This window comes from Urocitellus parryii, chromosome 5 (genome assembly GCF_045843805.1).
Source record: "Urocitellus parryii isolate mUroPar1 chromosome 5, mUroPar1.hap1, whole genome shotgun sequence".
NCBI classification, from domain to species: domain Eukaryota; kingdom Metazoa; phylum Chordata; class Mammalia; order Rodentia; family Sciuridae; genus Urocitellus; species Urocitellus parryii.
In genome coordinates, this window is record NC_135535.1 from 79067201 (window position 1) to 79094869 (window position 27669).

The 27669-nt window shown below is 33.4% G+C and overlaps 1 protein-coding gene and 1 non-coding gene across 2 annotated transcripts in view; one reads left to right on the forward strand and one right to left on the reverse strand.

Annotated features, from left to right (window-relative positions):
- Ipo8 (importin 8) overlaps positions 1–27669 on the forward strand; it is an 86352-nt gene that overhangs the window by 30612 nt on the left and 28071 nt on the right. Inside the window, exons 5-20 of the mRNA XM_077799176.1 lie at positions 1293–1449; positions 3927–4016; positions 5391–5485; positions 6399–6483; positions 6933–7067; positions 9611–9710; positions 11070–11146; positions 11515–11631; positions 12074–12163; positions 12441–12606; positions 13594–13754; positions 14548–14673; positions 18582–18648; positions 23042–23167; positions 23758–23855; positions 27490–27585. Coding sequence (XP_077655302.1) covers positions 1293–1449; positions 3927–4016; positions 5391–5485; positions 6399–6483; positions 6933–7067; positions 9611–9710; positions 11070–11146; positions 11515–11631; positions 12074–12163; positions 12441–12606; positions 13594–13754; positions 14548–14673; positions 18582–18648; positions 23042–23167; positions 23758–23855; positions 27490–27585 — 1786 coding nt within the window. The remainder of the gene's footprint in view (positions 1–1292; positions 1450–3926; positions 4017–5390; positions 5486–6398; positions 6484–6932; positions 7068–9610; positions 9711–11069; positions 11147–11514; positions 11632–12073; positions 12164–12440; positions 12607–13593; positions 13755–14547; positions 14674–18581; positions 18649–23041; positions 23168–23757; positions 23856–27489; positions 27586–27669) is intronic.
- Positions 9047–9119, reverse strand: Trnaa-ugc (transfer RNA alanine (anticodon UGC)). The gene has a single exon. It is a non-coding gene; the product is annotated as a tRNA-Ala (tRNA).

The following is a 27669-nucleotide window of genomic DNA, read 5'->3' on the forward strand; positions in this document are numbered from 1 at the left end:
ATATAGTTAAGCATGTTAATTTACTACAGTTATTCAAAGCCACTTTAGTCTTTTAATGTATATTGCTAATTTCTAATGCAGATATAATATGCAGTGTTTCTCAAACATTTATTAACAGTTTTACTTGGAGACTCTAAATGTTTTACCTTAACATTTGTCTTCTCAGGAGCATATTATGAAATAAGTCAAATCAGATACCTTTCTGGATGTAAGAATGAAAATGTTAAAGTTTCTTTGCTGGGGATATTCTTCTCCCATAAAAGTTGTTTGAGAGGTAGAGGACTAGAATCACATTTAATAGTATTTTCTGGTTTAAAAGAGGATTTCTGCTTTTGCATTCAAAATCTTATTTCCCTTCTTTTAAAATATTTAATGTGCCTCAACACACAACTAAATCAGTCAGGGTCACTCCAGGTAAATTGGTTTGGCACTGAATAATCCCACAGACACAGAAAGTATGTTTTTCTGATTGCTTCTTGGCCCCAGCTCCCACAGAGGAAGCAATAGAGGCAGACAAAAGAAAGAGAGTACTCCTGAGACCATCCTGTTTATTGAGGGGAAGACAGTCAAGAAAGTTCAACCCAAATAAGGTATGGGATTGGGTTTCAGGAGGTTGCTTAGTGATGTTTTATGGTCAGCAGATTGACATCTTGGAAGGCCACACACGTCAGGTGCTGTGTGGGATCAAAGGCGAAGCAAGTGAAAAGGACACATATGTCACACAACCCATTCAGAACAGCAGCATCTGTCCAGTCCCCTCCAGCGCTCAAATGCTCATAGCTCACACACACAGCCCATGGCTGACTCATGAAATTAGTGCAGACTCTTATTTGTACAATTTTTATAGAATATTTTAGATTTTTAGCAATTAAAGTGATCTAAGAGCAGCTAAATTTGTAAGTTATTTTTACTTCTCAATTTAGGATAATAAGAAAAAATTTCCCCACATTATGAGTGCCTATATAAACTAGCTTTTCAACTTGTATTTTATAGAATTGTGATTTAATAAAAATGACTATAGATACTAGAAAAATTTAAGAAAGCTGCATTAGTCTTGGATGCTTTTATTAAAAATTAGCCTAAATTTTTTTTAGAAAGATTTTAGGTATTTTGCTTAGAACAGGGACATACTCCCAAAGTTTATTCCAACAATCTGAACAGAAAGTGTAAGCCAAAAAAATTTTTTGGGGAGGGGTTTGTTTTATGTTAACAAATATTTTTCATTCATTGTTTATAGTTCTTTGGGGAAGAGGGGACATTATTTTTCATTCTTTTTGTCTTTGCTCATGTAGATATAAGAAAGCAGAAGAAAGAGAACCTCTTATAGCAGCGATGCAGATATTTTTGCCACGTATTCAGCAGCAAATCATGCAGCTCCTTCCTGATTCCTCCCATTATTCTGTATTACTACAGAAACAGATTCTCAAAATCTTTTATGCTCTTGTTCAGGTAAGTTTCTACTGCAGAACCCAAAAATGAGGTCTTGTATTTCTTCCTCACATGTGGAAAATGTTCAGAGTCAGTTATTATTAAAAATTATTATATATTTTCATATATATTTTAAAAAGAAATATGAGAAACAGGATCACAGAAGTTAACAGAGGTGAGATTCAGTGTCTGTGCTTCCATTCCAGTATCTGAAGCTCCAGGTCAGTAAGAACCAACACATTACTTTCCCCGAAACTTTTAGTAGACATTTCTGTCCAAAGCATAGTTATGATTATAAGAAAAGAGTAAGGAAAATAAGAATAGAGTCCTTCTTTTATTGGAAAATCATATTTATGATAATTTCTCTGTCTTCCACCAACCTAAAGCTAACCAAGATTTGGTGGCTCATTTTTCTTGATTCAAAATGTTCTTTTTTCATATCTGAAAGCTATAAGGGCTACTAATGTGGGAGTGAAAAAAAATTATAAGACAGACATGTAATGTGTATAAAATATAAAAGTATTTAACAATAAATCTTTGAAAGGCTTGAGTAAATGAGGTCTGGTTGGGGGAAGAATCCTTGTTGTCACCCTAAATAATGCAATGATTAGTGAATTGAAGCTCTAATACATGTTTTTAGTTAAATTCCTCATGATACTAGGATAGTTTCGTTGAACTTGAGAGGCAGGACAGTTTGTTCTTGGCACTGTTTCAGAACATTTCATTTCAATATAGATTTATAGTTATATTGAAGTCTCATCTTTAAAACTGTCTGTGTAGGGGGTATTACTGGCAATTGAACCCAGGACCTTGGGTATGCCAGGCAAGCACTCTACCACTTAGCTATACCCTCAGCCTTACATCTTTTAAACTTTTACTAAAGACAGTCTGAGCCAGACTTTTGTTTTTTAGATCAGCCTTTTGAAGGATTGAGAGAGGAAAGAAAAGGAGGCAAATCTGAGAAGAGAGAAGAACTAGAATATTAGAAAAGTATATTCCTCTACCTTTTTTTTTTTTTTAATAGAATAGGGAAGGAAGATGCATGATGCCTCTACTTATTGAAGCACTGTTTAGAAATCTTCCTCAGGAGGATCACTTTACTTTGAGGCAAATTTTTTGTTCAGTGAGACGTTTTGCCATTAGATTTGGTAATAACCCTTTTGTTTAGGACCAGACTTGACTTTCTTATTGGGAGAAACATAGCTAGGAATTGAGCAGTAAGATAAAGACTGACCAAATCATTTTTTCTAAGGCCTGTTGTTATTTGCCCAATGGGGCAAAATCTAAATTTTTTTTCTCTCAATCTATACATGCTAAAAACCTAAAAAATAGGTAAATACCCTCAACACTTTTAACCATTTTGGTAATCTGTTAATGTACTAATATAATATGTTCCTTTGAAAGCAAAAAATTTCAAAGCATTGAGGGACACAGTTGCAATAATAATGTAACTAAAAAGTGACTGACAATATGGAAGAGGCAGAGGAATATTTTTTAAAAGTCTGTACAATGAGATTGATTTTGTCTGAGTAGCATTTATTTGTATGGGTACTTGGATATTTCGTACATTCCAGAGAAATCACCATTCTTTGCTTAACTCTCAGCCTTGTCCTCCTCTGCACCCTAATTCAAGTCTGAATGCATCCCCAGGGCATTTTGAATAAAGTGTGAACTGAATGTAGCCTATAAAACTCTTCATCCCTCCACCTTTATCTTTACCACTTTTTTTTTTTTTTTTTTTTTTGTGTGTGTGTGTGTGTGTTTTCCAATTAGACTGTAAGCTTGTGAGGGCAATGACTATCTTTCTTACTATGTCCTTAGCACATTTTGGAATAAACATAGAGGCACTGTCCCTCCTCTTCTATAGCTCACAATGTAGCAGGAAGACAAGTGCCTGCTTCAAAGTGGACTGTGGTTATTATGTCACAGTGTAGATGAGAGTAACTGAAAAATAGTTTCATGAGTGTTCAGTAAGGTAAAGATTATCATTAAAAGTGGTTGAAATTAAAAGTTTGACATGCAAAGGGATAAATAGTAAAAATCACTTACTTGGAATATCAATTCTAGTTAAAGTATAGGTCCATAGGTAAGCTTCTCACAGTTATGTAGGTCCTGTTTTATTTACTTTTACCATCTATAGACTATGTTTGTCCATTTGAAATGATATAGTGTTGCTGAATAAATAAGAGCTTAATTAAATTTTTTTTCAAAATTGTACATAATTTAAAAGTTTACTTTTTCTTTTTGCTGGTGCTGGGTATTGAACCCAGGGCCTTGTGCATGCCAGTCAAGCACTCTACCAACTGAGCTATATCCCTAGCCTAGACATATACTTACACATCTAATTCAAGTTAATTTTAGGTTGAATCATATGAAATTGCTATTTTAATGCTTAAAAATTAGCTATTTTACATATTTTAACCTTTTACAGTAGATAAAATTGCTGATTTTTATGGTAAATGGGAATTCTTCTTTATGTTGTTGTTCTGTTTTTCCAGTATGCATTGCCTCTTCAGTTGGTGAATAACCAAACCATGACAACATGGATGGAGATCTTCCGAACTATTATTGACAGGACAGTCCCTCCTGTAAGATAGGGGTGTTCTGAGAAAAAAATGGGCAGTCTTGGGTTTGGAGTGCTTGTGTTGGGCTAATTCATTATCCTATCCTGCTATTTGAAAAAAGAAAATTGCTACTGTAATAATAATAATTAATAAAATAATTCATAATCACTTTTAGAAAGCTCAGAAGCAAAAATAATGAAATAGCTAATTCTACTAAATATCGTAAAAACCATTTTTAAAACTTGGTATTCCTCTAGCCTTTTTTCTCTGCATCTACATACAATAGTTTATGAATAAAAAATAGTACTTGTATATACTATTTTGAAGTTCATTTTGGCCTAAAATTTAATATATATATATATATATATATATAGATTATGAATGTTTTATACTTTATTTTTGTCAGATGCTTTTAGTGTTTTAAATATGAGAACACAGTTAAATTTTTGTGCACGTGCACAATTATTTTCTCTAGAAAAATTTCTAAAAGTGTCTAGGCTTTTGATACATCTTATGGAATGATTTCCAGAAAGGGCACCCTGATTTATACTTTAATAAACAGTGGCTGAAGATGCCTATTATGAGTATACACTGAATTCTAAGTTTGCCTATTTCATATGTCTCTTCTTTTGATCTGCAGTGAGAGTATTTCTGCATCTGTCAAATTAATCCCTCACTTCCCAATATATTTTTTCTTTGCTGTTCTTAGGGTTGAACCCAGGGGTCCTTTACAGTGAGACACATCCCCAGCCCTTTTTAAATTTTGAAACGAGGTCTCACTAAGTTGCCTAGGCTGGCCTCAAACTTGTGATACTTCTGCCTTAGCTTCCTGAGTTGCTGGGATTACTACATTTGGCTTAAATTTTTGTATTTTTACATTTAAGCTGGTCTTAAAGTGTACAATATTCTTTCCATTGTTCTTATCTTTGTGTATGTGTGTGCTAGGAATAAATGTAGGTCTTACACATGCTAAGTATACTTTCTACCACTAAGCTATATCCCTAGTTTTATTCTCTTTAATTTGAAACAGTATATAAAGGTTTAATGTACATATATAGATGCTCAAAATTTAGTATGTAAAATTTTGTGAGCATCACTCAGATTAAAGTATAGAGGCTTTTTGCTATCTCAAGAGTTTTATCAAGGGATCATGATGTTTATATTTTGTTGTCTACTTATTTGGCCCTATTGAAGATAGTAGATAATGTGAACAATGGCATTGACTATGAAATTTGCTTATTTAATTTCCACCTAGCAATCTATAAAGAATGCTTGTAGAGCAATCTAACTACACATTTAATATGATTTAATCTATACCAAAACTTATTCTGTTTTTGTTAGTCACATAAATCCTTCTATTATGCAGACATTTAATCTGGGTGATTTTTGCCCTCTTAGGAGACTCTGCAAATTGATGAAGATGATAGACCAGAACTAGTATGGTGGAAGTGTAAAAAGTGGGCTCTGCATATTGTAGCTCGTCTCTTTGAACGGTAATTCTCTGTTTATTACATTTAGCTTGTACAGTCAGTATAATAAAAGTGGATACTTCCCTTCTTGCTCTGCAGTTTATAATTGTATGTCTTCAAAACCACAGAGGGCAAAAAGTCACCCTTGGTTTAAAGTGGCTTAATTGCGATCATTGGCTTTGAGATCATAATGAGGTAGGGAGCCTTCTCTGGCTCTTTTCTTTTATTCTGTGAAAAAACATGGAAAAATAACATTATTTAGTCCATTAGAAATATCCAGGAATTATGTAAGAAGGTGCATGGCTATCAAGCTCCATTAGAAAGTAAAATTTAATTGTAAGAGCATTTATTGGGGAGATAGGGAAGAATGAAGGAACTTTGGATTGTGCAGAGGGCAGTGAGGGGAGGGAAAGGGCTGTGGGGATGGGAAGGATGGTGTAATGAGATGGACATTATTACCCTACATACATGTATGATTACACTACTGGAGTGACTCTGCACCACGTACAGCCAGACAAATGAAAAGTTGTACTTCATTTGTGTACAGTGTGTCAAAATGCATTCTACTGTAATGTATAAATCATTAGAACAAATTAAAAAAAATTTAAAAAAGAACATTTATTGAGAGAAATTTATTACATGTCAGATAAACATTTTATGGAAAGAAAATTATTACACATCAGATAAGCATTTTTTAGTCTTACCATTAGCTCTGTAGGAATTCTTGATTTAGAAAGTAAAAGCTTACATGTGAAATTTTAAGTATGGCTCAGAGTTTGAGCACAGCTCTTTATGATTTCATTTTGTGCCTTCTGAAAAAGAGGAATGTGTTAGTTTTGTTACAATAGAATGCATCTTTCAATGACTATATTTAAGCTAGTGAGCTTGCTTTGTTTTTAAACTTCATAGTATTTGAAATTTTTCTTTGAATTTTAAGGTATGGAAGCCCAGGAAATGTCACAAAAGAATATTTTGAATTTTCTGAATTCTTCTTGAAAACCTATGCAGTGGGAATTCAGCAGGTAATAAGCCTTCACTTTTAAAACAGAAAATTATTTCCATCTACTCAAAAGTGAATTATAGACATACTAATTCATTACATTATTTTTGTGGTAGTGGGGATTGAAGCTAGGGTGCTCTACCACTGAGCGGCATTTTTCTTAAAATAGAAGTCTTAATTTATTTCAAAGAGCCAACAGTGGAATAGAAATTAGACTTGGTCTGAGTATTTCTGCAGGTTAGAAGTAGGACAAATGCCTGGGAGTCACAGCAAGTCAGCCTTTGATTCAGTGTAACGCGGATGTATCTAATAATTATAACTGCCTATGTGAGCTTTCTCACAAAATATTGATTTCCTCCTAAATCTATTATTTTTAATCTCTGTATTTTGGATTTTGTTATGCCTAAAGTGCCCCATCTCTTTTAATTTTAAAGTTGTTTTCCCATATTATCTCTTCCTATTTTCCTGTAGGTACTACTAAAAATTTTAGATCAATATAGACAGAAAGAGTATGTAGCCCCTCGTATTCTTCAGCAAGCATTCAACTATCTCAACCAAGGGGTTGTTCATTCTGTAACCTGGAAGCAGATGAAGCCACACATACAGGTAAGTATCATAGAGCAGCTCTCCAGAATCGTTCTCCAGTTAACTTAGGTTTCCCAGGTAAAATTAGTGTTATTAATCCTGTATTTATATTTAGTATCTCTTTATTTCCATTAATAACTTCTAATAAGCACAATCTTACGTCTGTTATGGACTTGAAAAATTTAGTCATTTGAAAAGAGCGAGGCCTTTCATTTTGAGAGTTGGAAGACTTGGATTGAAAGTTGACTTTGTTTAAAATCTCATTTATCTCAGTTTCTCTTCTGTTGAGGCTCATAACATTTCTTATCTAAAGGTTACTAGGATCAAATGAGGCATTTTGTGAGAAAGTATTTTGAAAACTCAGTTGGGCTCTACTAAGACAGTATTATTTTATAGAAAATAAAATCTGATATGTGGACCGTTTTTCTTTTATAGGTCTGAGCAGAAAAGCTTTTTATTTTCTTTAGATTAAGTTCTTCAGTAGAAGTTAACATTTTCTGTTTTTATACCAATTGTTTACTTAAGGTAGAATTCAGCATTATTACTTAAACTACAAACGAGAATAAAAAATTATGGGCCATTAATAAATAACTCACACATAAATAATCCTGGCTAATTCAAAAACATTAGGAGCTGAATCACCACTTCCCAACTATGAGTTCTTAAGTTCTGTAAGTTGGTATGTAACAAGAAAATAAATTATTTCACTTTTCCTTTGTGTCCAGCATAGGATTTGGTTAGCATTCTGTTACTACTAGTTTTAAAAATATAGTATCTTGGGGCTGGGATTGTGGCTAAGTGGCAGAGTGCTTGCCTAGCATGTGTGAGGCACTGGGTTCGATCCTCAGCACCATATATAAATAAATAAAATAGACGTCCTTTGAGAACTGAGAAGTGCTTTTAAAAAAATATATAGTATCTTGTAGAACTTGGCTGAGGATCTGTTTTGTCCTGGGCTTTTCTTGATTGGTAGGCTTTTGATGGCATTTTCTATATCTTTTTTCTTTTTTTTGGTTGATGAACCTTCATTATTTATTTATTTATTTATTTATAAGTGGTGCTGAGAATTGAACCCAGTGCCTCACACATGCTTGGCAATTGCTCTACCACTGAGCTACAACCCCAGCCTGGCATTTTCTATTTCATTACTTTTAATTGATCCTTGATTTAAATTGTGTATGTTCTACTGATTCAGTTTGGGTAGGTCTCTAGAAATTTGTTGGTGTCTTCTAAGTTTTCTATTTTATTGGAGTATAAATTTCAAAATAGTTTCTAATTATCTTCTGTATTTTAGTTGTGTTTGTTGTGATATTTCTTTTTTCCTCATATGTTTAGTAATTTGAGTTTTCTCTCTTTTTCTCTTTGTTAGTATGGCTAGGAGTTTATCAATTTTACTTATTTTTTCAAAGAACCAACTCTTTGTTTTGTCAGTTTTTTCAATTGTTTCTTTCCTTTCAGTTTCATTATTTTCTGCTCTGATTTTAGTTACTTCCTGTCTTCTATTTTTGGTGTTGAATTGTTCTTTTTCTGTGGCTTTGAGTTGTAATGTTAGGTAATTTATATGTTGACTTATTATTCTTTTAATGAATGAGCTCAATGCAATGAACTTTCCTCTTAGTACTGCCTTCATGGTGTCCCAGAGATTTTGATACATTGTATTACTATTCTCATTTACCTCTAAGTATTTTTTAATTTCATCTCTGATTTCTGCTATTATCCATTCATCATTCAATAGCATATTATTTTTCTCCAGGTATTACAGTAGCTTCTATTTTTCATTCTATCATTGATTTCTAATTTTTTCCATTATGATCTGAAAGGATGCAGGTTATTACCTTTATTCTTTGTATTTGGTAACAGTTGCTTTATGGCATAAGATATGGTCTGTTTTAGAGAAGGATCCACTCTTGAATTATTCAGTTTTGTATAAGTAGTTGTTAGAGCAGTGTAAGAGAGGCCACTAGTTTAGGACCTCCCTAAACATGCCATTTTTTTGTGGGGGGGGTTACTGGGGATTGAACCCAGGGCCTTGTGCATGCAAGGCAAGCACTCTACCAACTGAGCTATATCCCCAGCCCTAAACATGCAGTTTGGAGGTTGAAAATTAGTCTTTTGAAAGTCGAAGAAAAAAAAGAAAATTATAATATTGTTGATCAGTGGACATTTAGGACCAATGTGGAAATGTTAAGAATTTCAACATAAGAAGTAGAAATATATCCCTGACTTGACATTTTTCTTCCTTAAAGAAATCAAAGTCTGTTTAATGTCAATTTGTTAGTAAAATTTCATTGTCCTTGTTGTTGCTTCAAAGAGTAGTTTATATTTGTTTCTTTCTCTGTGCTTTTTCTCGCTGTTCAAAAGCAATCTTACCTGTAATTCTAACCCCTATGCCTGCTTGGGGACTTTTGCTTACTTGCTTTCACCATAGTGAATGCAGGCTTAAAAGAAGAATTACTATAATTGGAAGAATACGATCATAGAGACTGTCAATGAGTACACTATTGGTATTCCCCAAATTTGAATAGCCCATACCCATTTGTTATTTTGTTTGTTTCTCATCTTAGAATATCTCCGAAGATGTGATTTTTTCTGTGATGTGCTATAAAGATGAGGATGAAGAGCTGTGGCAAGAAGATCCATATGAGTATATAAGGATGAAATTTGGTACTTGAGATATTTTTTCCTTAATAGTTCCTGGATATGTAAAATAATATAACTATATTTACATTTTAAGCAGTTTTTTTTAATCACTTTGTTAAATTCCCAAAGTTTCACTTTGTTTGTTTAACTGAAGCTCATCAGAGTTTGGTATCCTTTTGAACAAGAGAATTTGAGGCCTTTGGGTGTGGGAGATGAAAATCCTCTGTATCTCTCTTAGGAGTGCTGAAATACTCATGAAGCCATCTGTTACTTAGGCTGTGTCCCGTGGATTTGCAGGGACCATCTTTTTCTTTGTTCTCACCTACGGATTGGGTTGTTCTCAACTCTGAGACAGCCTTTAGATTTCTGCATGTTTTGGGGGCACCCTATTTCACCTGTCTCCTTTCCCTATGACTAAGTATTCCACAGGGAATAGGATTTCTTTTAGACATACTGCATGTGCACAATTCTCTGGGGTTCTTTGCAATTTGATCTTCCTGGAAGCTGTTGAACTGTGTAGGTTGCCTAAGTTGTTTCCCTTTATCCTCCTTTAAGCACTTAACATAGTAAAATATTAATTTGTGTGTTTCTGGCTCTCCCACAAGTTAGAAGCTATCTGAAGTCAGGAGCTTTGTCTTGTTTGTTTTATATTTTTTATCCTTTCCTCCTCTGTATTCCTCTACTAGTGCGTGGCCTTAATGTCTTCAGTAAATGTCGAAATCAACTACTAGAACTAACACAAAGATGCCAAATGTACCATGACAAAGCTGTGTTGTCATCTGTTCAGCCAGGTGTCTCTAGCTATCTGAGTTAAACTTACTGGTATGAGCATTAGATTATCAGACTCTGGTGTTTTTACAGGGCTTTGTAAGTGAGGAGGTACTTTTTCTCTTGGAGACAAAGTTCAAGAAGAGCAAATGAAACATTTACCACCTGCTTTGTTTCTTTGTTTTTTTGAAACTCATGTGTAGAATTTATTACTTCCCCTTCCTTATGTATTTGTTTTTCTAGTTTGCTTTGACAAGACAAAATGATTAGCTAATTTTCTCCTCCCCCCCCCCCCCCCCCCGACTTGGTACCAGGGATTGAACCCTAGGGTGTTTTACCACTGAGCTACACTCCTAAGCCCTTTTTGTTGAGATAGGATCTCACTAAGTTGCTGAGGCTGATGTCAAACTCGTGTTCCTCTTGCCTCAGTCTCTATAGTTGCTGGGATTATAGGCGTGTACTACTGCACCTGTTTTTCTTAGCTTCTTTATGCTGTGAATGGCATTATGTGGATTATTTTATTTTTTGGTCTGAATTATTGGTTGGTCAGATTTAAAATCTGTATCATAAGTCACTACATTTTTACTAATATGGTTTGACCTTTTGAAATCTTAGATATTTTTGAAGATTATGCTTCTCCTACCACAGCAGCCCAGACTCTCTTATATACTGCTGCAAAGAAAAGGAAAGAGGTATTTAATTATTCTTTTTAATGTACCCATTGTATTTGAAAATTATCTTGTATTAGTTATAACCTAGTTTAAGAATATTTTTGCTCTAGTAAGGAAAAAGTATATTCTAATATACCCCTAGTATTCAAAAATAATATTATCATTAGTTGTAACTTGTCAGTTTAAGAATATTCTTTGTTCTAGTAGGGGAAAAGAGTGAAGTATTTTGGTTAGTTTTTTTTTTTAATGTACCTTTCTTATTGAGCTTAAGGTTATTTGATAAAACACAATAAAATGGTTTTTATTTTTGAAAATTTATATCATATTTAATTCTTTATTAAGATAATGAAAGTTCTTGTAGACTAAAATGGATTCTTCTATTTCTTTAGGTGTTGCCAAAAATGATGGCATTCTGTTATCAAATCCTAACAGACCCGAACTTTGACCCTAGGAAGAAAGATGGAGCCCTGCATGTGATTGGTTCCCTAGCTGAGATTTTATTGAAGGTTAAGATTATCAAAATTTAATTTACTTAATAAAATTGCAAAGCACAGACTAATAAGATAGTATGAAAGTTATGGATAATTTAAAAATTATGACTTACTCTGGGTGATTGAGTCAACGATACAGATCCTTCTTTTTGTAACCTATTTCTTTATTAAGAGAAAATTTGACTTTTGTCAGTTTTTCCTTAAGAAGCTGCTCTATAAAAAAGGATACGAAATGATTTTAGTGTTATTATTTCTACAAAAATCCATGAATATCTAATTGACCTAAAGTACTATTATTGTGTTTTAAAATATACAGTATGTAGGTCAGACAATTTTACAAAATTGTGAATAGAAGTATATAAATGCAAGTCATAATAAACATGCTTCATCAGGAAGTGATTCTTACATATGAGAAAAGCCACTGATAAATTGAAATTTAATTTCTGTTTCCTAACAGAAGAGTTTATTCAAGGACCAAATCGAGCTATTCCTACAGAATCATGTATTTCCTTTATTGTTGTCTAACCTGGGATATCTTCGAGCTAGAGTAAGTTTTCTGTGTATCTATTTTATACCTTAAAATCCTCGTCTGTAAGAAAATTATTGAAATAAATGTGATATTTTAATAAGAAGTTCTTGTGTGAGGGATGCAGGTGTAGCTTATAGTTATAGTGCCTGCCTAGCATGTGTGAGACCTTGGATTCAATTCCTAGCACCACCACCACCAAAAACAAACAAACAAAAAAAAGTTCTTGTTTATGTGACATTATTGCTCAGTGCCATAATCCTAATAGCTTTCTGTTTACTTTCTGCTCATACTATAGTCATGCTGGGTGCTTCATGCATTTAGTTCTTTGAAGTTTCACAATGAACTCAACCTCAGAAATGCAGTTGAATTAGCAAAGAAGAGCCTGATTGAAGATAAGGAGATGCCAGTCAAAGTTGAAGCTGCCCTTGCTCTTCAGTCATTAATTTCTAATCAGATACAAGGTAAAACCAAAATGCCTTTTAGAAGGGTAATTTTTCATTCACTTCCTTCCCTAATAAAGGGGGTTCTTTAGGTTCCAGGAGTTTGGATTCCTGGGCTTTTGCTCCCTCAGAATTTTGTAGGGGATTATTCTTGTCCCTTTTTTAGGAGTTCCTATTGATTGTGGTTTCTGGAAAAGTTTTACATGAGGAACAAGTTAATAATTGCTGGGCACTAAGGTAGACTGGGAAGAGAGGCTTGGGTTCAGTTTTGATTTTGCTACTAACTTGTCATGAAAAGCTGGGTGAGACATATGATCTGTCAAGGCTTAGATTCCACATATTTAAACTTGAGGGGGTTAGATTAGATGGCTTCAGGATTTTTTTCAACTTTAGAATTCTTTGGTTCTACCAGTTCTAGCAAGTAATATTTCTAGGGAGTGATAAAACAAATATCTCATTTGTTTGTTTAGAAGAATGTTCTGTTCAAAGTTCAAATAAACCTTTACAAACAAATTCAGCTTTATGAAAAACATGAACCTTGTTTACCTTTATTTAACATGTTTTAATGGGAGGACTGGATTTTGTATGAGGATTTTCCAGAGATCTAGGGGTAGAAATGGATTAGGGTAGGGAGTGGGCCCCATCAGTGTTGGGATAATCTTTATGTACATGAGTTTTTATACTTGACATCAAGACTGATGTAATATTTATGTTCTCCAAGTTATGCTGATGACAACATGTGTAGTTAGAATTTTTCAGTGGGAACTATTAGCATTTGGAATAGGACAGTCCTTTCTTATGTAGAACTGCTTATCCCTTTTATATTCTTGAAGTTGGTATAGTGGTGAACATTATTTGATGCAACTCTGTAACTTATTCACCGTAGAGCATGAGTGTATCTAGAACCTTATCTAGGTATTACCTTGTGTCACTTGACCTGTTACCAAGTTAATTCCTTTTACTATCTGTGAATGGCTAACTTTTACTAATTTTGTCTTGTTGCATTAGCTAAGGAATATATGAAGCCACATGTGAGGCCTATTATGCAGGAGCTGTTGCACATTGTTAGAGAGACAGAAAATGATGATGTTACTAATGTAATCCAGAAGATGATATGTGAATACAGTCAAGAGGTAGCCTCGATTGCTATTGATATGACCCAACACTTGGTAAGACGTGACAGTTTTTTGTTAGCTTGGCTTGGAATCCTTGAGTAATCTAAATTAAACCCCGTAATTTCAAGTTCAGTTTTATTTGTAACTGAAATACTAATATAAAAATGTTTGCTCTGATAATTCTGATATTCCTGTAGTTAAGCAGACTTGAAGCTAATAACATGTAGGATAATCTCTCTTCATCTGTAGTATCCTAAGATTTCATAATGTGTCTTGATGTGAACGTTCTAAATTTTTACTTTCTTAACTTTGATTCTGGTATCTCAATTTCTTTACATTGGGGCGTTTTTGTTTTACCACTTTGATAAATTTCTCTGTTTTTTAAAATCATTTTGCTTAATGACAACCAATAAAATTAGTTAACGGGGGTTGGGGGGGTGGGGTGGGGATGTGGCTCAAGCGGTTGCGCGCTCGCCTGGCATGCATGCTGCCTGGGTTTGATCCTCAGCACCACATAGAAACAAAGATGTTGTGTCTGCCGAAAACTAAATAATAAATATTAAAATTCTTTCTCTCCTCTCTCTCTCTCTCAAAAAAAAAAAAAAATTAACGGTTGTAATGGCTAATGAATATTCCACACTGATAACTATATGGGGGAAATGGCTATATTTAAAATATGACAGATTATATTTTTGTAAGAAAAAAGGTGATTTATTCACAAAGTGCAGAAATTAACGTTTGAGTGATGCTGATATTTTAATATGTGACATTACCCTTTTGCTAATTTTTATAATGAGGGGGGTTGTAACAGTATCAACTGTTGAATATTTTAATATGTTTTGCCTAGGCTGAGATATTTGGCAAAGTTCTTCAAAGTGATGAATATGAAGAAGTTGAAGACAAAACAGTAATGGCTATGGGAATTTTACATACTATTGATACTATCTTAACAGTTGTAGAAGATCATAAAGAGGTGGGATTTCTTTGTGTTTTATTATGACATAATAGTGACTGAAATTTTTATGACTGGTGGGCATGAGTTTTAAAGTCTTGACCTTGAAGTTGCTCTTTAGTTATGTTGCTAGGCTTTAAAAATTGCCCTCAAATTTTAAAGAAACATTGAGATGCACTTAAAGTACATAGTATATCTCTCTGTATTAAAGAGTTTAGTTCATCATATCTGCTATGTGCCAGGCTAGGTTTTGTATAAGACATGAGCCCTGTTTTCTGGGAACCCACAGTTTGGTCTTTGTGGTAGAGAAAAACAGATAGCTATTCAATCACAGTGGCAAATGTTAAGTAAAGGAATAGAATTCTGATGTTACTAGTATTGTAAGAATAGAAGAGTGGCAAGAACTTAGACATTTTTCATAAACCAATTTCTAGAATAGTATTGGGATAAGAATTTACAAAGACATGTATCCTGTGTCTTCATATCATTAGCTGATGTAGTCTTATTGATGTCATGTGAGAGAGAGAGAGAGAGAGCGAGCAGGTGTTGGTAATCTCTTTTTGCTGAAACAGGACAAGTTCAGGTAGGTTCAGGAGACTTGTTCATGGTTACAGAGCTAATAAGTTGTGCATTTAGGTTTGTAGTCAGATCATTCTGGTAATGTATTGGTTTTTCCCCACCACTTAAAACCTGCAGTTCTCCTTCTGAATTATAACGTGGACTCATCTCAAATTAGATTTTTACTCATTATTTCTGTGAGCACAAGTTGATTGGTTTGTCAGGGATGGAGCTCTTGTTTTATACAGTGAGGACTTAGGGAGTAGGTGCCAGTTCTTTAAATAGCATGTTTTAGTCAGGTTTTTTTTTTTTTTTTTTTTTTTTTTTTTTTTTTTTTTTTGCTGCTGTGACTACAATACCTGCCAAAAACAGTTTTGAGGAGGAAAAGTTTATTTATGGGCTCAGTTTCAGAGGTCTCAGTCCATAGACAGCTGGCTCCATTCCTTGGGGCTTGAGTTGAGGCAGAACAACATGGCAGAAGAGTGTGTTGGAGTGAAGCAGCTGACATGATGATCAGAAAACACTCTACTCACCAGATACAAAAACATATACCCCAAAGTCATGCCCCCGCCCCCAGGGACCTACCTCCTCTAGACACACCCAACCCACCTTCAGTTACCATTCAGTTAATCCCATTAGGGGATTAATTCACTGATTGGGTTAAGGCTCATTTTTTTTTTCTATAAACCTTCTTGCATTGTCTCACGTTTGAGCTTTTGGGGGACACCTCACATCTAAACCATAACAGCATTATTATTGTTAAACCATGTGACTGTTGATTTATCCTGTGTTTATCAGATATTAATGAGAGCTTGCTAGTGTCTTAAAAATGGTTCAGTATTCTCTCTTGGATGCATCTTCTTAATTGAAGGGCTAATGTGAATTTTTATTTTCATATTCATCATTTTATTTTTTTGTTCATGTTGAAACTATGGTCCTCTTGTAACAGTGAGATATTCCAAGTTAAGTTACAATATGTATTGTAAGGATAGTTTTTTCACCTTAAATTTGGAACTTGTGCTTTAAATTTGAAGACACCTTAGAAATCACCTATTCCAGTTTTTCTGAGTGTGGGTGAGGGTGTAAGAAGTAGGAGAATTAGCTTTAGGATTAGTTTGAAAACTAAATAGCATTTGGTCTTTTTGTTTTAATTTTTCACTATTGATATTAAATTTATTTTGAATTTCAAATAATGTTAAAGGAGCTGTGAACTCTGGTTTTCAAAGGAGGAGTGGGTTAAAACTGAGAAACACAAATCTAACTCCCTTACCTATACTATAGAGCAAAGCCTTAATGATTTAGGTAACTGGCTTTACTGAGGTCATAGAGACAAAACACCAACTGAAATCTTGGTCTCTAGGTCACTTGCCCTTTAATTTTGAACTTTGCCTTGTTAAAAGCAAACTTTGAAAGCAGTATTTCCTTAAAAGGGAAAAAACCCATATCTGTACAAATACTTAATGCATGAAGAGCATAATTGGAAATCTGAAATAGGTGCTTAAGCATGTACATTTTTATTTAATGGTTTTAAGTATATTGGCAATTTTTAAACTGGGACATTTTGGATCATTTGAACTTTAGATAATAGTTTAACATATATCGGGTTACTAAACTGTCTCCCACAAAAATGCACCATTATTTGAAAATTAAAAATAAAAACACAGCTGGAGGTAGTGGTATGGATCTATAATCCCAGCTACTTGGGAAGTTGAGGCAGGAGGATTAGAAGTCCAGCCTCGCTAATTTAGACTATCTCAAAACAAAAACAAACAAAAAAACTGGGAATATAGGGCAGTGCTAGAGCATTCCTGGGTTCAGGAGTTTAATCTGTGTTCAATCCCCAATACTTCAAAAACAACAATGAAGAAAATAATGGAGTATTAGAAAGTGCTTAAAAGATGAAATTGGATATTTACAGTAAAAATCTAACATGATGGATTTTAATTGTAACTTATTTAAAAGTTTAAAACAAGCATGTTGAATGATTTAAAAGGTCTGAAAAGATTACTCAGTGAAATTTTACTTTCTTACTCAGTTCTCTAGTTGTCTTAATTTTATCCCTTGCAGAAGATAGCAAAGTTTTTTCAGGTTTTTTTGGTATTCTTCCAGAGGTTTTTCTACTGTCATACAAACAAAAAGTGTACATATTTTTCTTTTATGAACACAGTAACATACTATGCACAATTTTTAGCTACCATTTTCTATTTAATTCATCTTGGTGACCCTTCTATACCAGTCAGTAAACTTACACATTTTTAATGGTTGCATACTATTCTCTTGTATGATGTGTCAAATTTATATAACAGGTTGCTAGTTAATAGAAATAATTTAGATGTCCCTTGTTTAAATGGACATTGGTGAGAAATCACAAATATTGTTGCAATGAATGCTTTTTGCATGTCATTTTGTGCACATAACAATGTCTGGAGGGTAATTTCTTGACGTGGAATTGTTGGGATAAATGGTATGTATATGAGTTAGTTCTAAGGATGTTGCTAATTTGTCCTAAATAGAGTGTGCCCATTTATAGTCCACGAATCAATGTACCACAATGTCTTTCTTTCCAGTCTCATACTTTTTGATCATTGGCAGTCTGATAGGTCAAAAGTATTAATATTGCACTTTGAATTTATAATTTTCTCATACAGTAAACATCTTTTTTTAATAAGCTTAAGGCTTGTTTAGATTTATTTTTCATAACCTTTGCCTGTTTTTCTGTTGATTTCATATAATGGGAATTTGATTTTTGTAATACTATTTGATAGTATTTCACTCAAATTTTTATTTTGTCTCCATGCAGAAAATTTTAATTTTTGCAGTCAGATGGCTCAGCTTTTTTTTTTTTTTTTTAATTTCTGGGCTTTGATTCACTTTCCCACTTCAGGATTACACGAGAATTCTTTTTTTTTTTATTCTAGTATTTTTGTTTGTTTGTTTTAATTCTTTGCATCTAAAATCTTTATCCATTATAAATTTATTTTGGTATAAAACAGGTAAGGAACTAATCTAATTCACAGATTTACTATGGATTTATTCTTATCCCCATCTTTGGTCTACTTTTTGGAATTTCCTTGCATTTTTTAAAAAATTTATTTTTTAGTTGGACACAATACCTTTATTTTATTTATATGTGCTGCTGAGGATCGAACCCAGGGCCTTGCATGTGCTAGGTGAGCACTCTACTGCGAGCCACAACCCCAGCCCCTTCCTTGCATTTTTGCATGGTTAATTTTTCACATGAAAATTAGAATTTATCAAGTTCCCCTCAGAAATGTCTTATAGGTATTTTTATTGGGATAATATTAATTTATATATTAACTTAAAGGTTATCATGATGAATTTTAAAGTAAATATTTAAAATTTGTTTTCAGATCACACAGCAATTAGAGAATATCTGTCTACGGATCATTGACCTTGTTTTACAGAAGCATGTAATTGGTAAGTTCAGAAGTTAAATAAAAATCGGTAGTGGTGGTGCATGCCTGTAATCCCAGCGGCTCAGGAGGCTGATGCAGGAGGATCGCGAGTTCAAAGCCTGCCTCGGCAACTTAGTGATGCCCTTAGCAACTCAGTGAAATCCTGTCTCTAATTAAATATAAAAATAGTCCGGGAATATAGCTTAGCTGTTAAGTGTCCCTGGGATCAATTCCCTGTACCATCACCCCACTCCCAAAAAAGGTTAATTGAAGATTGAGGATATAACTTAATGGTAGAGCACTTGCCTAGCATGTGCAAGGCCCTAGGTTCAAAACCCCTCCCCCCCAACGAAAGATAATCGAGACTTTATTTTTTCAATTTGATGAACTTAAAGTACATTTTTAGCCCTTCAATTTGACAGATGGACAATTTAGAGAAGGAGTAACTTATATAATATATCCAGTGAGAATTTTTGGCTTTGAAAAGTATAAAGGACAGAGAATGTTGTATTTTACATTTTCAGAAATGAACTGAGGTGAGGTTTTGGTGAGATTCTTTAATCTGGGATTGAAAAATGTTTAAAAACAGAAATATTTATTACTAGCAGTGTGAATTGTCCTGTTTTCTGTTAAAAGTGCCTGACTTGTGAGTAGAATCAGTAACTGATGCTAGATATTATGAGCTGATGGGTATTTTTGATAGAGGAGGCTACTTTCTGTAGTTTCAAGCATTTTGAAGATGCCAATCCCAAGACATGTGGGCATGAGAAAGACACAAGTTATTTAGTACTGATGTGGAAAGATGTAAGAAAAGTGTGTTATGGCTTAAGAGTAGTTGTCTCCAAACTTTTTATTGTTCACTCATTAGTAAAAAATTGAGCATGCATGTCTAATATATATTAATAGTATTTGAGAATATTTATTCAATAAGTATTGATCTCACTCAAATGCTTATAGTATTTGAGATTATTTGAATAAAATATGATACATGTACATACACACACAGTATTTACACAGCCTTTAAAAAGAAAGAACTTTGGTCATTTGCAAGAATGTGGACAAACCTAAAGGAAATTATATAAAGTGAAATATATCGTGGGTGCCAGCTCCTCACCAGGGAAACCTTTTCTGCTCAGAGGGATAAGCCTCTAAAGAACTTAAAGTCTGAAATAATTAGTAAAGAACAAAATACAGAGATAGAATTATAGTTTTGAAGGATGGAGGACCTGATAGGTTCAGCCCTCATAGGAGCTGGAGCTGGACAATTAGAAAATGGTTCCTGTGGTTTATCTAAGGGGGTATATATCAAAGTCAGTGATAAAGTTTTGAGGGTGGAATCTTGCTTTTGATGTCTTGCAGTCAACAGGTTGGCATCTTGGCAGGTTTCACCCATCTCTGAGAGGCTGTGTGACAACAGCAGGTCACCCCATCTCCGGTACTGTATGAGACCTTTTTGAGCAGAGCTGAGAGGGAGTTCACATGTATTTGGGTGATCTTACTCTGTGGGATTGCCACGGGAAGTTCCCATTACCAGACTTTCCCACTCCCTGGCTGCAATGCTGAAAAGGTCTTCACATACAATTCAAGGATGGCTGTTGATAGAAATAAGTCAGAAACAGACAAGTACTGTGAGATCTCATGTGAAATCTAAAAACGTTGAACTCTTGGAAAGAGACACTAGAATGGTGGTTTCCAAGGGTGGGAGTGGATTGAGATGTGGAGATGTTGGTCAAAATGTTGACTATAGTTAATGTATTATATATTTGGAAATTGCTAAGAGAGTCGTTTTTGTGTTTTCACAACAAAAAATAAGTATGTGAAGTAATGGATACCTTAATTAGATGATTTAACTATTCCAGAAAACATGTATATTTCAAAACATTTTGCTGTACACTATAAAATGCACATTTTTAATTTGGCCAATTAAAAAATACATAAAAGATAATTTTTAAAAAGTATGTGTTTCAGTAAAATGATCAATACTTGCTAGGGACTAGGAATGGGAGAGAGGGAAGGATGAATATGTGGGAGTATGGGATGTTTAGGACATTGAAACTCTTCTGTATGATACAGTATTGATAGACATATGTCATTATATACATTTGTCAAAATGCGTAGAATGTGCAGTATAAAGAATTAACTCTAAATATTTTTAATAGTAATATAGTAGTAGTAGTAGTAGTAGTAATAATAATAATAATAATAATAATAATAATAGTAATAGAATAGAATTCCAAAATACTAGATAGTATTCTATCCTGGATATGTACCACATTTTCTTTATTTATTCATCTGTCAATGGGCACTTAGCTTTTTCATTTCTAACTATTACATCTCTTCAAGATCCTGATTTCAGTTCCTTTGGATATGTATCCATTAGTGGTTTTGCTGAATCATATGGTAGTTCTGGTTTTTCTTTTTTGAGGAACCTCTACATTGTTGTCCATGTGGCTGCATGACTAACAGTGTTTGAGGATTCCCTTTGCTCAACATCCTTTCCAGCATTTATCTTTTTGATAGTAAACGTTCTAACAGATGTGAGTTTTAATCTGCTTTAATATGCATTTCCTTGATGATTAGTTATACTGAGCATTTTTTTCATATACTTATGGGCCATTTACATGTTTTCTTTTGAAAATATCTATTTGTCTTTTTATTTTTTGAGATGAGGTCTAACTGTGGCTTGGACTGAAGCAATCATCTTGCCTAGGCCTCCTGAGTAGCTTGGACTATGGGACCATGCCAGATTGCCTGATTCCAATTTTAAAATTATATTTTGTATTTTCTTGCTGTTGAATTAAGTTCCTAATGTATTTTGGATAGTAATTCTTTATTAGACATATGATTTTTTCCCCCAGATGTATGGTGTATAAATATTGTCTTGCATTCTGTAGATTGTCTCCTCACTCTATTGTTTCCTTTGCTATGCAGAAAAACTTTAGTTTGACATAATTCTGTTTATCTATTTTTTTGCTTTTGTTTTCTGTACTTTTGGGGTCATAAAAAATTGCTCCCCAGAGTAATGGCACAGAACTTTTCCTTCTGTTTTCTTCTAGTAGTGTTATAATTTCAGGTCTTAATGTTCAAGTGTTTAATTCATCTTGAGTTGATTTTTGTATATGGTATGAGATGAAGATCTAATTTCATTTTTCAGTATGTGGATATCCAGTTTTATCAGCACCATTTATTGAAGAGACTGTCTTTTCCCTATATGTTTTCTTGTGCTTTTTTTTTGTAGAAAATGAATTGAGTGTGAATACATGGATTTATTTCTAGGTTTTCCATTCTATTTTACTGATTTTTATGCCATGTTGAAACTTTCAGAAATCCTTTATTCAGACAATTTGTTGGTTTTCAAGTGATTACCTTATATAGCAGATTATTTCCCAAAATTTATACTTTCTATCTTATTTTACTTTTAATAAGGCAAATGTCTGTATTAGTAGCTTCTGAATATGTTCTTTTAAGTAAGACAAAGAATATATTATTCAGGCTTTCAGGGTAAGTGTTAGTTACCTTTCTGAGACAAAAATAAAACTTTCTAGTTAGACTTCTTGGCTCAGTGACATGGTAGGAGTTATTTGAAACTTACAGTGAGGCTTGTCTTTTCTGATTATATATTTAGCTATAATTTACTTTTGATTGAGGGTGATGGTATTAAATATGTGTGAATGTAAGAACATTTCTTTTGGACTCTTCTACTTTACAGTGGGTATAATTTTTTTTTTTTTGTACTGGGGATTGAATTCAGACACTCGACCACTGAGTGATATCCCAGCGCTATCTTGTGTTTTATTTAGAGACAGGGTCTTACTGAGTTGCTTAGCACCTCACCTTTGCTGAGGCTGGCTTTGAACTCAAGATCCTCCTGCCTCAGCCTCCCGAGCCACTGGGATTACAGGTGTGTGCTACTGTGCCCCGTGGGTATAATTGTTTTGAGGTAAATTGAAGAATACTGTGCAAATCTTTAAGTTTTATGGATTGAAAAATACTGGTAGCAACAATTGCTTTTAAAAATATAAATGTGAAATAGGTAGATATTTTAATCCCTACGTAATTAAGCTCTTCAAAGAATATTATTATTTATAAGTTTAAAATCCTCTACGTGAAAGAGGTATGATAATCTATTCCTTCTCTCATGAATTCTAATATAACTTTATAAAAATAAATTATATTTTGTTATAAAATAGAAAAACTTATATTTTTTCCAGTATTAAAAGAAAGTTTAGTAAAAACAAATTTTTGCCTTGCCTCAAGTTGAGGACAAGTCTTGAAGGGTGAAAGTGCTGATGCTAAGAAAGGGATGTTGGTAAGCACATTAGATATAGGAGGAACGTGTGTTGCTCCTCTGCGTGGTCTTTGCGTTTATTTTTTGCTATTTCTGATATTCTAATGAGAGATTTTCTTCCTTCTAGAATTCTATGAAGAAATTCTTTCACTGGCATATAGTTTAACCTGTCACACAATTTCCCCTCAAATGTGGCAACTTCTAGGTATTTTATATGAAGTTTTCCAGCAGGATTGCTTTGAATACTTTACAGGTATGGCTTTGACCATATAGCCTTTTTACTTTCTGGTTCTGGATATTTACTCCTTTGACACTTCAAATATCACACATGATTCTAGCACTAATTAGAAAATGTTCTTATTTTTCTGTCCTGAATAGGGTGGAGCTGTTGTAGCAGTGTTTATATATAATCAAAAGTTAGGCTGTGTTTCTTGTTGTGTTAAGTTACTTTGCAACCAGAGCACATGTCCTTATGTTAATTCAATAAATATTTTCTGAATGTCAGCTATGTTCCAAATGCTCTTCTAAACTCAGTAATATGGCAGTGAACTTCAGAAACCCTTTTGAAGCTTGCATTCTGGTGGGGAATGGGAGAGGGCAGGGAAGTATTCAGGTGAATAAGCAAAAATTCAGGACAATCACTACAATAAATGGTAAGCATCTTAATCTTTCAAATTCACATTTTCCTCATTTACAAAAAGGGCAGACCACCTTCATTTCTAGCATTTTGTAGTTGCTAGGTAAAAGAATTATGTTGGGCATTACGGAAGTGTGGTTTCACTAGGAATAATTTTTTCTACTCCTGTTGCTCAAATCTCATTGGGATTTTGAATTTTTTCTTAGACATGATGCCTCTCCTGCATAATTATGTGACAATAGATACAAATACTTTACTATCAAATCCAAAGCATTTAGAAGTACTTTTTACAATGTGTAGAAAGGTAAGCATATCCTAATCAATTGTCACAGTGTTTCTTACTAATACTTGAATATTTATATCCTTTATCAACATGTATTTGTCAATTTGCATTTTAAGAATGAATTTGGGATTGTTGTAATTTGAAAGTTTCATGATATATGTTGTGCTTAAAATGTTTACTACTTTAATATCTACATTATAATTTTAAAGATAAATATAGTTGTTCCTTAGAATTTAAAAAAAAATATTTTTAGCAGTAGATGAACAACTTTATGTGATGCTGAGGATTGAACCCAATGCCTCCCATATGCTAGGCAAGTGCTCTACCACAGGGCCACAACCCCAGCCCTGTTCCTTAGTATTAATGAAGAATTGATTTCATGATCCCCGTGGATGCCAAACTCCACGAATGCTCAAGCCCATTGAGTAATAGGGGATAGTATTTGCATATGATCTATGCACATACTTTCTATATACTTTAAGTCATCTCTACTTATAATAACTGATACAATGTAAATATTGTATAAATAATTGTTATATGATAAGACTATGTGTTCAATACAGATGTAGTTCTTCTAAAAAGTATTTTTGATATTTTGGTTGAATCTGGATAGGTAACCTATGGAGGACCAACTGTACTTCTCTACTTTTTTTCTTTCTAAAATATAAACTCATTACTTAATAAAGAAATGTGCTAAGAAAAGCTAGGAAAACTGGCCACACAATTTCCCATTCTGTCATTGATCTTTTCTCTTTTGATTGAATGTGTATATTGGATATCACTAGGTATAGGTAATTTGAACAATATAAGACAATTTTTTTTTTTTAAGCAGTACTTGGAATTGAATCTAGGACCTCATGTATGCTAGACAAGAGCTCTACCACTTAGCTATAAACCCAGCCCCAAACAATTATAGTAGTTAGAAAAACAGCATCATTTAGCTCAGGACAAGATAACTTATAATCCCTATAATGGCAATCCTTTTTTTAAAATTTTTTATTTTATTTGTTTATTTATGTGGTGTTGAGGATTGAACCCAGTGCCTCACATGTGCTAGCCAAGTATTCTACCACTGAGCCATAACCCCTGTGCCCTAACCCCTGTGCCCTAATTTATTCTTTATTTTATTATTATTTTTTTTATAGCTATTCTTATCTTTATGCACAAACATGATTGTCTACTGTGTTGTCTTTATAGATTAGATTTAGGCCACTGTTGGTTATGTCTTGGAATCTTTGATGGCTAAATAATGTTTTCCTTCTCATTTAGATAATTATTGGCATATACATAAATTTAAAACTATATTGCCTAAAGCCATCAGGCAGATTTTAGAAAGCTTAACTAGCCTGAAAACAAAAAGTTTGATTCTGGAGTAGGGAATAAAATAGCAAGTGTGTATTCTCACTGGAAGAGATGTGTACCAGAATCTGGTAAGAGCTGTGAACTGAAAATCAGTCTGTCTCTTTTAGGTTCCAGTTCATTATTAAAAGCCTGGGAGATTTTGGGAAGTCATTAAACTTCACATCTAAGCTGTGATATTTAAAAACCTCAGTTTAGCACTGTGATAGCCCATCTTGTTAAATCAAAATCACTGGCATCTTCAGTTTTCCCATTATGGAGACAGAAAGGGAGAAAGAAAACAAGTAGAAAACAGCAATCCTGTATGTTCCATTAGTAACTCAGGTGCTCTGTGTTAAAGCATGTACACTAAAACTGATACTCATAATGTCCTTATACTTACTAAGTAGTTAAAATATATTTCATATTCTTGGTTTTAATATAAAATTATATTTACCTAATTTTCAATATATCAGGTATTTTCTGAGCACCTTATACGTATTGACTGTTTTAATCTTTGTAATATTATGAAGAAGGTGTCACATTTTTATTAATGAGAGAACTAGGGCATAATTTAATTTCTTTTGCTGTGGCTAGAGTTTAGTAAATTGTTTTAAATCACATAGCTACTATGTGTTGGAGGCAGATTTGAAGCCCAGGTAGTCTAGTTCCAGAGCCCTCTCTACGTGTTTAGTGGTTCTGGAGATTGACCCTAGTGGCACTCTCCCATCAACATACACCCTCTTCCTTAAAAAATTTTTTTTGAGACAGGACTTCGCTAAGTTGTTGAGGCTGGCCTAAAACTTGCCATCCTCCTGCCTCAGCCTCCTGAGTTGCTGAGATTACAGGTGTGTGCTACCATTCCTTGCCTCCATTTTTAAAATTACAGGATGTATTTTGTTTGTTTCCTCTTGAGAAAACAGAAATCAATTAAGCAAACAAGTTTCCATGTGAGTGCAATTTTGGGAAATGTTTTTTTTTTTGTTTTATATCATACAAATCCCTGAGGTAGGTACTATTATTATCCTCATTTTATAGATGGAAAGTAAGACACAGGGGTTAGGTGGCTTTTAAAAGTACAAGTAATGAGTGGCAGAGCTGTACATGTTCCAGAGCTGTTTTAGAAGCTAGATTTTGTTCATTGTCCTGGAGGGAGAGATTTAAACTTATGTAAATAGCCCTCACTCTTAGCTCTGCCGTCATCTGCTTGTGAATTAGCTCACTATTTTCCAGCTTCCAAAATTTTTACTGGTGTATCTTTCCTTTTCTCTTTGTTGAATATATACTATTAAAAACTCTTCACTGTTATTTTAGTAACCTCTTGGGAGGGAATGCAATTAAATAGGAATGTTCCTTCTGTTGTCTTTCTCAAATCAGTTTTTTAAAATTGTATTTTTCTAGGAAATAATTCAATTTGTTTAGGTTTTCAAATATGGAAATAGTGTTCCCCATATTCTTATTTCTTATTTCTCTTTTATATTTGTCTTACATTTCTAATATATTTAAGTTTTTGCTTTGTAAACATTTGGCAAAAGTTGTCTACTTAGTCATTTTTTTCTTAGTGAATCTGCTTTTGGTTTCTCTTTGTAATCTCTTTGTATTTTAATTTTCTGCTCTCATTTTTTATTTTTTTTGGTTAAGTCAGTTCATTTTCTTATGTTTTGTGTTTGAACTCATTTTTTGTCTTAATTTCTAATATAAGCATGTTCTACTCTAGGAACCTCTCTTCGAGGGATCATAAGAAAATTATATTCCATATTTTACATATGAACATGTTTATTATAGAATCATTTATAATAGCAAAAATACAGAATTGACAATAGAGGAACAGTTTAGTAACTTTGTTATATTCATGTACTATGTCCTACTATATGTAACATGATTAGTTATAATAGTCAACGAAAATATTCTAATTATGAATTCCAGGTGGGAAAATTAAAAAATGTATAGTATCAAATTACAGTTATGAAAAAAATGGGCAAAAGAGACAGAAAAATAGTTTGCTTGAAAAGTTATTTTCTTTTCATTGCTTTGCTGCTTTAAAAGGGAATCTTTATTTATCTGGGTAGTTAATGCAAATAGCTTACTTTATTAATTTAGAGTCAAATGAGTGAATTATTATGCCTTATAAGGAATTAGAGTGGTACTAGAGAAGATAGATGGACTTTATTTTGACCTTCCCTTCTTTGGGTTGATAAGTAAACTTGGAAAACTATAATCCCTATGATTGATTTTGTATAGAATATTTGCTTCAAGTGGTCTTGATTAAATTGCATGCAATACCACTCACTACTGAGGTAAATTGTAATTGCTGTAGGTACTATGTGGAGATGCAGGAGAAGATGCAGAATGTCATGCAGCCAAACTTCTTGAAGTCATTATTCTTCAGTGCAAAGGAAGGGGAATTGATCAGGTAATACAATTCTGGAAAGTGTCTAAACATTCAAATTTAAAGTTTATATGCCTGATTGACATTTTCTTTTGATGCAAAATTTAA